At 31.6% G+C, this 12851-nt stretch overlaps 1 protein-coding gene across 1 annotated transcript in view; it reads left to right on the top strand.

The window, feature by feature from the left end:
• LOC148623551 (RNA-binding protein 25-like) overlaps positions 1–12851 on the top strand; it is a 31506-nt gene that overhangs the window by 3952 nt on the left and 14703 nt on the right. The window contains exons 3-10 of the mRNA XM_088565426.1: positions 2170–2210; positions 4303–4383; positions 4992–5084; positions 7055–7112; positions 7979–8070; positions 9822–10107; positions 11172–11236; positions 12706–12786. Coding sequence (XP_088421552.1) covers positions 2170–2210; positions 4303–4383; positions 4992–5084; positions 7055–7112; positions 7979–8070; positions 9822–10107; positions 11172–11236; positions 12706–12786 — 797 coding nt within the window. The remainder of the gene's footprint in view (positions 1–2169; positions 2211–4302; positions 4384–4991; positions 5085–7054; positions 7113–7978; positions 8071–9821; positions 10108–11171; positions 11237–12705; positions 12787–12851) is intronic.

Raw genomic sequence — 12851 nt, 5'->3', positions numbered from 1 at the left:
ATGATCATCATTATAATTTGAGGGTAGCAAGGGGTTTCTATTGTTAATAAATTAAAATATAAGAAATTCTTAAAATAGATGAAAGATAATTTTGATTTGAAATACATATTTATTTTTATGCCCCTGCAACAATAAGTTGGTGGGGCATATTGTTTTACCCCTGTCTGTCCCATAAGTTTTCTGCACTTTTTTTGAAAATCCTTGAAGATATTGAACTGATTTTTTGTATGTGTGTCTTTCATGATTAGTTACAGATCAAGTTAAAGTTTCATTCCACTTCGCTGAGGTTTATCAAAAATATGGGCCCTGGACTTTAAAATTTTCATGGAAATAACAGTTTTCCGAACTTTTTTTGTAAATCCTTGAAGATATTGAACTGCTTTTTGGTATAAGAGTCTGTCATGATTAGTTACAAATCGAGTGTAAGTTTCATTCTTCTACGCTGAGTTTTACCAAAATAATGGGCCCTGCTCTTTAAAAATTGTATTGAAATAACAGTTTTTCGCTTTTTTTTTGTAAATGCTTGAAGATATTTGACTGGTTTTTGGTATGTGAGTCTGTCATTATTAGTTACAGATTGAGTATAAGTTTCGTTCATTTATGCTGAGTTTTACTCAAAACAACATGCGGGGCATCATTTGTGTCTCACAGACACAATAACACGTCTGACAAAGTGCTTTTTACAATTATGAGTTATGATATAGCTGTATGAAGGTTAAATACGGGCATCACTTTATCTAGTTTATTATATTGTTTTGGATATTTTAATATCAAAACAAATCATACTTTCTAAAAGAAAATATTTGATATATTTTTTTAAAATATTCAGTATTTTTAATGCTTTCGGGATCAAATACTATATGAATTAATAATGATTTTGATTTGAGTATAAATTCCAGCAATGCAAATTATTTAAGAAAATCATAATTGAAATATAATATATGAAGCTTAAGTGTACTCTTGTAATGAGTTGTAGCACTCCAAGTTAATTGCATAATGATACGTTTTCATTCAACAAAAATGATAACTGTTCTAGCCTAAACAGTCCAAGCTCTATGATTAACTGAGTATGGGATGCTGACAGAACACTCATCACAAGTGATAATTGTTAATAACTGTAATAGTATGTGCATTGCTTTAATATACATGTATAATTTCATGTTCATTTAATGAAACTAAAACATTTAAATATCACATGCATGAAAATTAAAGTGCAAATATGTTGCCATTTTTCATTTAAATGTCTGAATACATTTGTACAAACATCAGCTATCGAATACAGAAACATGATTGATTGATTGTTGGTGTTTAACACCTGAGAAATAGGAAGAGGTGGGTTGTTTCGGGCATTTTAGTCTCCTGTGTAAGAGCGCAGAGGTTCTAACTCCTTATTAATACCACAGCAGGGTTCTATAACATGCGAAGATCCAACAAATAACCATGACGTAATTACGACCACAAGAAGAGAAAACATACCAAAAATTAAAAATTTCATTTTTATGGTGAAAAAATGTTTCAGGTTGGCGCCAATATTTCAAGGTCGGTCGGGTGACCGGAAACACACATATTATTTTTTTTGGCCTAACCAACATGTAAATTTCTTATCAAAACATTCCCAATTGTCCAACATTTTTTTTACCCTTTTTTACCTGTAATTTTCAAATGTTGGACAATCGGGAAGACACCGCTTTTTATATCCTATTGCAAATTTTAAAGTTTTTTTCTTACCACTTCCAGTTTGCTCAGAAACTAAAGATGTAAACATTGAATCACACAATCCATATTAAAAGCTCTATCAAACTTGAATGTTGTGTATAATTGTCCGAAATGTTCTAGGTTGGCCCTATGTAATAATTCAAGCTGCTCCTTATGAACTATTATTTTCTAGTGATTTTGACTGTCAGTGGCTCACCTTTATGTAAATGTGCTACTACATATGAACTTAAAATTACTTTTCTCCATACTGCAACCTCTAGTACAATTTTACAGCAAGCATGCTCTGATATTGCATATCAGAGGCATTAAGGACTTACAGGTATATATAAGTATGCATTCTACACCAGGATGTCCCTATTTATAAGTATTTGTGTAATAAATCAATAAAAGATTCATACAGAAGAAAGCTGTTATGGTACCTACATTTGTAACCTGTGGTCTATTTTTTTCTAGGTATGATGCCAGTAAACATGGGAATGGTACAAACTACAACTGTAAGTTCTAATATATTTTTCATTTATATGTTCCCACACATTCCATAATTGAAATTCTTATTTTAGAACATTTTCTGATCATTAAATGTTATGTTATTTTACATGCGAACTACTTTTGCTAAGCCTTAATATGGTAAAAATCACAGATTTTAAGGTTTTGTTCATGTATTAATTATCATATGAAAATGTGCACATTAAGATATTCAGCATTAAATGGCTTGTGTGCAGACAGCAGTGTGTGATGGCATTTGACACATACTGCACACTTTTATTTGCAGGAAACATACTAATGCCAAGTCTCATGTCTTTATTTCTTGAATTTCTTGAAAAGATTCCATATTTTTTATTGAAATACCGAATTGTTTAAAAGGTATACATACACTTCTTGGTTGCAGACAAAATATTTATATAAGAACCAATAATGGTATTGAACAATTGACCAACTTGAAGGGACATATATGTGAAATGTATGGTAATTTTACTTGAAAAGTACATGTACATGTATTGCTTAAAAAGCATCACAACTATACTCAACGTCACATACAACAAATTTTCAAAAGGAAGCTCTACTTTTTAAACCGTCAGGACTTACCGCTAGAGTTGTCTCTTTTATTTAATCTGAAGATATTTTGCATATATGCATGACGTGTTAGTACCAATGAGTCGCTTATTAGCTAAAATCATGCGTAACAAATCCTTACGGGAAAATCCCATACTAATATCCGCCATGTTGGTTTCTACGGGACAATTTGTTTACAAACGAAGTTCGTAAGTTTCCGTCGAACTCCAGTAACAATCGTCTGCTTGATCAACTTCTCTGTATTGTACATTGTTCGCGTAGAATAAATCTGAGATATCCGAAATAACATTGAAATGAATTCTGGGTTCTTCGGTTTTTTGACAAACCATTTAAACGTAAACAACATCTAGCAACCCGATCACTGTAAACATGGCCGACTTTTTACAATGTAAATATTGGCACCAAGAATTAAAATCTGACCGGAATTTAACAATTCAATGTTTAGGGAGAAGCCATTTGGCTAAATGAATGAGCAAGTCATTTAAGACAATTTAAACGACGGTAGATGTCAATAAAGTCTTAGAAAATATTTTTATTCAAAGTTTAACAGTATCTTATTTATGTGACGCCGAGTATAAGTGATATTTATTTCTGAGGTGTGTAGCCAAACTTTATGTATGTGGATGTTTTGTTTTGTATATTTTCAACATGAACTATTAATTTTCATTCAACTCTTGTATCATGTTTTTCTGTTTTTAAGTTTGATATGTTGTTAGTTACTGCTTGAGAAAACTTGCTATTTAAAATGTGGTCACTGGCCCTTTACATTCTGCCAGAGAAAGGCCAAAAGGGTAAAATAGGTGTTTATATAAAATAGATGTGAAGGTTTACTTCTCTTTCAATTTTGACAATTCTTTTTTAATTTGTTTCTTATAAAATTCTTTTTAAAGAATATTTAACAGACTTTAAATAGCAATTAGTATGGTCAGTCTATATGGGGGGCTAAATTGAGGCTATACCCTAAAAATCAACTTTTTTTTATTTGGTCCTATTTTGAAAAAACAATGTCATTGGATTTCCAATCCGATTTCAGATATCTCATATGATTTTAGAGTTATAAGCGAAATGGTTTTTTTAATTTTTGGTGTAATTATGATTTTTATTTATTAGATTCCTTATGAAAATCCCTGTCTGTATCTTGAATCAGATTTCAGATATCTCTTACAGTTTTAGAGTTATAATGGGGGGCATGCCCAAAAATATTATTTTTTTTATTTTTGATGCTATTTTGAAAATGTTTTTTACTGAATTCTTTATGAAAATCCCTGCTTTTACATGAGCTTTAAGAAATGTGCATAGCAAACTAACTCTTCCATTTATTTACTGTTTTTGAGGTAATGAGGTACAAAGTGATCATTGAAAGCTTACTGAAGCAGAATTTCGTACATAAATTGAACTTCATAATATTGTGCAATATTGTGTCCAAGTGAGTTGTTGTTTAAACACTAAAGTAACCTTCCATATTAATTCCATCACTTAACATTTATCAACTTCCTTTAATGTTTCTTACAGGTAATGAGACCTATTGTAACCACTGTGGCAACAACAGTTGCTCAAAAACCACAGAAGCTTGTGCCTCAAGAAATCACAAAGGTGAAAGACTTTCCACTAAATATTAAAGGAATGTAACTAATATCTGAATATATTGTCTTATATAAAAAAAACTTGGTTCGATTTAGGCAGAATAAACTGAGAATAAGCTAACTAAAAATGCATTAGTTTTCAGACCCTCCCCACTCTTTTATAGATGCCTCATTACTGTATCATTTATTAAAAAAAAAATCTTTTTGTCATTTATTATTATTTTGATTCTAATATGACCAGTTTCTTCATATTTTTTTTGAATAGACGCAGCCTATGTGTTGCTCAAAATGTTGGTCGTGTTTATCACTTTTTTACCATAGCTGTAGTCTAAAAGAGCTTTGAGGCATGTCATATTTATTCAACCCAAAGGCATTTTGGATCATAACAACCCATAGTTCTTTTAATGAATGCCAGACTTTCCAGCCCATTAGGGACATTTCAGACCATGAAATTTAGGAAAATGCATTAGGACAATAAAAACTGCTTTTCATAACAATTTTTTCCCCATGTTGGAAGTTAATCAGAATAATATTTTACATGTATAAAATTATGAAATGTAGTTGAATTTATGTTTCTTTGGGAGCCTTTAATGTTTCACCTTCCTCGTATTATTGTAGGATGAAAAAGAAGAGAAACCACCAGTTACTACAGTTTTTATTGGTAATATCAGTGACAGAGCACCTGATGCTATGGTTCGACAAATGTTACAGGTTAGTTTATAATTTATACTTGTCCACAGTCCAACTAAGGGAAAAGCAATGTTATTGTTCCAGAGAAATCAACTCTCAGGTGTACTCAAGGACAGTAGTTTAAGGTACTGCCCTTTTATCAATGTTGTACATGTCATTCCCTTTTCAACATCATACTTGTGCCAAGTGAATTCAGAAAGCCATTTTGGTTGAAATGTATGAGTCTTCTCTATGTTCTCATATTTCTTGTGATTGTCATTTTTCTCTTTTTCGCTGAGTTTTTTTTTTTTTTTTTTTTTTTCTCTGGTAGAACATACCCTTTACTAAGTAAGGGAAAGACGTTGACTTCTTTTTCTATTCCCTGAGTTAAACATATTTCCATTGGCTAGAATTGGTAGATTGTCCAATGAAATCTGCCAATATGACGATGGTTTGTCTCTACAAAATTTAAAAAGGGCTCCATAGGGTAGTAACTTAAAAAAACTGACTTGTCTGATGAAATTTTAACTTGGTTGGGTAAGCGAACAAACTGCTATTTCAAACACTGCCATGGAATTTAAGGGAAATATATGAGACTCTAAATGTATGTCTTTACATGTCTGTCTGTCTGTCCCCATTATCATATCTCCTATACTGATCAATGAATTGTGATGAAATTAAAAAGGTTGATTAGGCATCATTTGTAGATGCACATGGATAAAGACAATTATTGTCTATCTGATGCCTCTAAAGTGAGGAAATGATACTTAAGGACTTTTTATGTTCAATATCTATAAGCCGTGTACAGATTTTGTTCAGTTGCCCACTTTTGCTAGAGAACAAAATGGTATCCAAATAAATCAATTTCAACAAAAAATTATCATTTGGCTAGCAGCAGACTGTCTCTACCAATTATCAAAATGTATATACAGCAGGGCCTGCAGAGATTGATTCTGTTCTTTGAACATGTTATACCATTCCCACACCATGATGTGGGGTTATAAGTCTTCATTATCTAGATACCTGTACTACTTACTGAATGGATTCAAATTTGGTATTTGGCTTTATATTAATGGGGCATACATTGTAATCAATTGTAGATTGCATTCTGATATAAACCTCCTGTTAGGCAGAAGATTTTTTTAACTCATCACTTTGCATCTGTCGTCTGTCATTATTATCATTATTATTTTTTGTAACCAAATTGGTCATCAGCATTATCAGGATATCTACTTTGAAATATTTTGTTCCAAGTCAGGAATTTCTGGCCTCTGTATGTTTTGTTTCGTTTTCACCTTTAGTTTATTTTTATGTTACTTGAGTATATATAGAGGAAATTCTTTCACTGTACCTGTGTTTTGGTCTAGCCGCAGCCTGCCCTGTGGTATTAGGGTTCTATTGTCATTCATTGAAGACCAATGGATGGCCTTGGACTGACATTTTCATCCAGGTGGGGTTTTTGACTTCTTGACATATACACCCTATTTGATTATGTTGATAAGGCAACAAACATAGCTACCATGTCTATTTATATATAAATAGACTACTTATTTCAAATTGAATCTGAAAAACTGAGAGAGATAGAGAAAATAAAGTTTCTTTCTCAGCAATTGTAGCACTTTAGTTTTTTTTCCCACAATTACCTGATGAAGTTAATACCGGTATCATTTTGGTAATTTGATATATTCTTTTATATGGTCAATCATTTTCTAAATATTGAATATAATTTCTATTTTTAACTTTTAATTAACAAAATACAATCATTCATTTATTTTAGGTCAAATTTATGGGTTGGTCCAAATTAAAAATTGGTCAAATGTTAAATCACAATCAAAATTCAGTTATCATGAATGACTTCCCACTGTTCATTGTTCAATTTCTAGTCTTATTTAGCTGTATCATTTGAAGCATTTGATTCTAAATAGTGCGAGGATGTCATAGTTTGTTGTTAAAATGTTTATTATTGTTTCATAAAATGAATACTTGATAATAAAAAAAAATCTATGTTTTAGAGATGTGGTAATGTTTTGAGCTGGAAAAGAGTTCAAGGTGCCAATGGTAAACTACAAGGTTAGTGTCTATATCACATAGTAACAAGGTAAAATTGGTCATATTAAAAGATGAATAGATTTTAACTGAAGTTCACAAAGAAAACAGGAACACTAAACCATTTAAAAATATATTTTCAGAGTATAGAACCATATTGAATATTTCAAAACTTCACTTGAAAAAGTAAGTTCATTAAACTCTACACATTGTTCAAATTTTGTAAAAAAAAAAATCATTTAGAAATAGATACAATGGAGGATTTACTAACTTACAAGTGTGAAATAGGAATTTGATTCAAATGAAAAATTAAAATGCAAAGTTGTGATTGGATGTAGTAACTCTAATGTCTTTATTTTATCTCTTCCTGAACATTTTAAACATCTTTTTATGTAGTTTCACTGAAACTGAGGGATACCATGCTTTGAAATTTCCTTAATATATTAGTTGAAAAAAATATATGCTCACATCTGAAAATGTTAGGGCATTAAGGGTATTCTGCTTTCAGTTCATACTTTTGTCCCATGATTTTTATCAACTCAAACTTAAGACCTTTGTGGAAATAACTTGAAATTTGGTATGCAGCTTTAGTTTGGGAAGTCTAACATTAGTCACAGCACAATCTGAAACCCTTGAATGAAAATTAATAGGAAGGTTAGTTTTGTGTAAAGTGCAGTAAAAGAAGAAAATAGTTATTGGATCCCTGCAAGGGGTTTAACGTGATTTAAGTGCAAGTGAAACAGGGGTATTCTTTTTTTCTCATTGTATTTCTAGTTCAATTTTAAAATTTGTATGAATTAAGACTAATTGATGAGGCAATAGGTCTTTGTATGCTGCTTATGGATATTGTATTCAGTATTGTTATGGTAAGTTTATAACAATTATTACAGCATTTGGATTTTGTGAGTATGAGGACCCTGAAGCCACGCTTAGATGCATGAGACTGTTAAATGAGTGGTCTATAGCTTCAAAGAAACTTGTTGTAAGTTCAAATTTTATTTAAGTAAACTTTCTATTTTGTTATTTGAGATAGCAATAAATACTTTGGAGTTTAAGGAATTTTGCAGCTGGTATAAAATGTCAGTGTTGAACATCTCTACAGAATTTTTACATGTCAGCCTTTTTGGCTCACTGTGATTTTTTTCTGTCTAGACTTCAAAACTGATGTTATTTTATGTACAGTATTTTTGACCTATAAGTTGATGTAAAGTATAAGTTGAATCGCTGAATTCCGACTATAATTGACAAAAAAAACATAGATGCATCGAGGGTCAGAGGTGCATCTTAAGTCTTTGATGTAAACTGTAGGTGTCAGCAGAAGTTTTTCAAATTATATTATTCAAGGGAAGTAACTTTAAATGATATCCTTTAGTTTGTTAGTATTTTTATTAAAGCGTATTTTGTAAATGAGTTTTTTTAGTTATATTTTATTCTGGGTCAATTGCTCTTACATTGAATCACAAAGATCGTGAACATGTCAGGTGTGGGCACCCAGATGTGAAATTAGTCTGGACAACCGGTCATAATTAAGACCTGTAATTAATAAACATTATAATATGGTATTCTAAATTATAATAAAGAATTGCTATCTTTAAATCTGGTGGGAATTAGCCAATTAGATAACACTATAATTGATTATAACTAGTGACACATGTTAATGTGTTACATCGTACCGTAAATGGGTATGAATTTGCATATAAAAGGACCTATAACTCTGGAATACACGATCTGATTAAAGATTTAGTAAACGTATCTTCAAGAGTTTGTTCATATATATTTTGAGGGTTTTGAAGAATCGCACTTCGGGATGACTAAATATGACATTATTGTATTGATTCACAAATGGATAGTGGATCAATTATCTTATGAGTTTGATCACCGGTTTGATTAGCATTGACGTCTTTTGTTTTCTTTAGACATGCGATTGCAGTTTACCCTATCTATGAATGAAAACAGTAAATATAATGTAATCAATTCTAGTGAAATCACTTGAAGATGAACTTTTGTCAAGAAAAGTCCTTATATAAGTCGAAGTGTACGATAAGTCGAGGCTGACATTTTGCTGAAAAAAATATCGACTTATAGTCCGAAAAATATGGTATATTCTGGAAAAAATACAGAGATGTTGTGAATGTTGACTTCATATTGCGCACTTAGCTTTTTGTTTTTAAACAAATAAAATTGCGGGACCGGACACCCCTCTATTTTATTGGGGCAAAGTAGAATTAGTTGAAACCCAAGAAAAAGAACAGGCCAAAGTCAATTAAATAGTTGACGAAAGTAAAGTAAAGGTTTTGTAGATCAGCAGAAAAAGCAAATATGGATTACCTGTACAAAAAGCAACTTTCAACTTAGTGTACCTGGAAGTGGCTAGTATCAAACTTTGTCAAACTTGAATGAATTTATTTGGGCAAGGATCTGTATTGAATAACTGTAATTTAACTTATATTTTAATGTTCTATCAATGTCTCAGCTAGGTTTTTTTTTTCCGACTGAGAAAGTTTAGGAACATTTTGCCAATTGACTCATCTGATAGTTGACCTGACTCAGTGAAAATCAAAGTTTATTGTACAGTAAATAATAAAAAGAATAAAAAAAATATACTTCAGGAACACTTAGAAAATTTATTATCATATAATAAAAAGGTTGTTGCATGAAAATTCAATAGCACTATAATATAAGGATAAAAATTTTGGTATTATCAATTATTTAAATCTGGTCGATACTTTAAAGGTCAAGGTAGATGCTAAAACTAAGACATTATTGGATGAGTTTAGAGCAAAGAAAAAAGAGGCGGCAGCAAAAAATGGTGATAAAAAAGAAAGTAAGGAATCAAAAGAAAATGGTGATGAAAAATCAGATGGTGAAGAAGGAGAGGAAAAAGATGACAAGAAGGAGGAAGGAGAAGCAAATGATGGCTTGGATGAGTTTACAAAGAGGGAAGATAGAGTAGCAAAAGCTGGGTTAGATGCTATCATGCGGGAATATATAACAGAACTGTCAAAACCAGCCACTCCAGGTAAATAGTGGATGTACTAATAACTTATGTATCATATGTTAATAATGCCTGTCTTGGTGTATTTGTGTAACTGTTGAATGGTGTGTCTTTGTCTAAATCACCTGTTGGTACTAAGGTTCTATGTAATGGCGTTATAATTGTTGCTACAGAACTAAAGTATAATCCTATACTAATATAGTTTGCCTTGTGTACTTTAAAATTAAAAATCTCATTATATAACATAGTCCTGTAGTTTCAGCACCAAAGCTAGAGATACATAACATTCAGTTACAATCTTCAAAATTCCTTAATACCAGTAAGTTTAAAGCCATTTAATATTTGGTATATAATCTCAGCTAGGGGTCTCAATGGGCTTACCAAATCTCGAAAACTCAAACTAATTTGACTGTCAGCAAAATCCCCTTATTGGAATACAATTTTACCTCTGATGACTCAAACTCCATTGAATCGAAATGTCAAAAAACTCAAGGTTATAAATCAGTCCCCTCAATAAGTCTTTGAGGTAAATTAACTCTGTTGTCTCGAAGTGAAGTAATTGGTAGGAAAAAGTGCAGCAGAAGGCTAAGGATTTTTAGAACTTAGAGGGGCCTAGAGGGTATACGGCTATATTGTATGTCAACAGAACGATAAATCCATTTAGTTCTTGAAAATCATTCTTTTGTAACTGAAAAGCGAGAAAGTTTTCAGCTATTTTGCATTAATTTGCGGAGGGGTCAAAGATCAAACGACCTCTTTGATAAGTAATTTTGAAGTGAAACCGTGTGTTGAAAGGAGCAGGAAATTCGTAAGATCACATGTAAAGAATTTCAAAAATGCAAAAAAACTAAAGTTGGCTATTTATCACTGAACAAAAAATGCCCCTTAAATTGGTTGCATTTTAGTGCATTTTCAATGATTAAGAGATAATAAGACACCATAGAATATTACAATGTATAACTAAATATTCTGTACTGAATAACAAATAAAATAAACACAATGTTCTTGATTTGATCTGCAACGTGAGGTTTGCAAAATGAGTTTGAAGTTGCAAACTTGAATGTTAAAGTAACTATCTTTTATTTTAGAGAAAGAAATAAAAGATGAGCCTAAACCCTTACCAAAGCCTAAAGACATGCCAATAAGAGATACTGTAAGTACATTAACTAGTTGTTTTCACTTATACAGGTACCCCTACCTCCTGTTATCCAACTTGATTAAGGCAATTGGAATTTTCATTTCTATTTAAATTTAACTTTTTTCCCAGGCCCAACTATATCCATAATGTTTTCTTGCTCTGGATGTAATTTGATCAAGAGTGAGACATATATGATGCAGTTGGTCTAAACTTGCCATAAGCTGACGAAATTTCCATTGAAATAGAGAATTTACTGTACAAATATGATTCAAGTAGATCAAATTAAAGGTTTAATTATCATTAAAGATCAATTTATCCTAGCAAGAAACAGGACAACAAATTTGCATGATTCATAAAGTATGTATGATAAGACATTAATTAATGAATTAGCAAAAGCTGGAGTGAAGAATGTTCATGTCTCCAACATTTGTTACGAAAAGCTGATTGAAATTTAATAGGTTTCGAAGGACTAATTTTTTTTCACAAGCTTGTGCAATTTTTGTTGTCAGAATAAAAGTAACTTAAGTCAGAATACTCTTTTAAGTTGGAGTTCAGTCCTGATCTTTGACAATTTCAGATAGTGAGGTGGTGCTTCTCTTCGCTTTTGGTTTCATCCTAGGGCAAAGTGAGCAATACTGCGGTGACTATTTCACCCAGTAACCTGAGCCCTGGATACACATTTACACCAACATCAGAATATTTACACTGAGTCAGAGGCTAAATTATTATCCAAAATCAGAATTTTAATTTCAAGTGATACTGAGAACATTTTGTAATCAGTATGTGTACCAGAATTCCCAAGATATACACCTTTAATGGTTTTTGGTGGATAGTGCCATGGGTATTATTGGCTTTTTATACCCCCACAAACCAAGATTGGGGTACATAGTAATAACTATATCTACCTGTTCACATGTCTTGTAAGGCATTAATCCTAACTCAAGGGATATAATATAATATTATACTTCAAAATTTTCATTTGTACAAAATTGCAATGTATAGGTTTGGTTGTCCCAAAAAATTCAGTGGACCTCAGCTATGTTTTGGTCCATATAATTTTTTGGGGGTGACCAACTGGTCCATACATTGCCATACGACCATCAGCATCATGAACTATTTGCTAAATAGAATTCGAATTAGGATCTCTTTTTAACTTGGATGTTTTTAAGAGTCAATTTTTATTTACATTCTTATAGATGCATTCAAATCATCATCCCTTGTTGGATATTAACTAGACTTGGTGCATACTTAGTCTGCAGGGCTCAGTAGTTCAAAACTTTATCTGTTGGATAAATATTTATCCACTGTATAACTTGTATAGATTGTAGTAGACTTATGCTGTGGACAACTTTTGTCCAGCAGATTAACTTTTGAACAACTTGGCCCAAGTCTTCTGATCCCACTGAGATCTAGGTCTTAGTTTAACTAACCATACTTGGTGTTTCCATTGTTCAGTGAGTTATATTAGAATGTATGTTTTATAGGGATTAGATGATATGGATTTAGAGGGTGACAAGAAGGATATCATCAATCGAGAAATCAAGTTTTTTAGAGATCTACACAAGGTAAGATTTGCTATGCGGGAACTTACTGCTTTAGTGATTATATTTGCAGTACAATCTTTTGTTCC

This window comes from Perna viridis, chromosome 2 (assembly GCF_037379345.1).
Source record: "Perna viridis isolate PV_CMFRI_1.1 ecotype Kerala chromosome 2, ASM3737934v1, whole genome shotgun sequence".
NCBI lineage: Eukaryota > Metazoa > Mollusca > Bivalvia > Mytilida > Mytilidae > Perna > Perna viridis.
The sequence above is the reverse complement of the archived record's forward strand: the minus strand, read 5'-3'. Positions and strand labels throughout refer to the sequence as shown.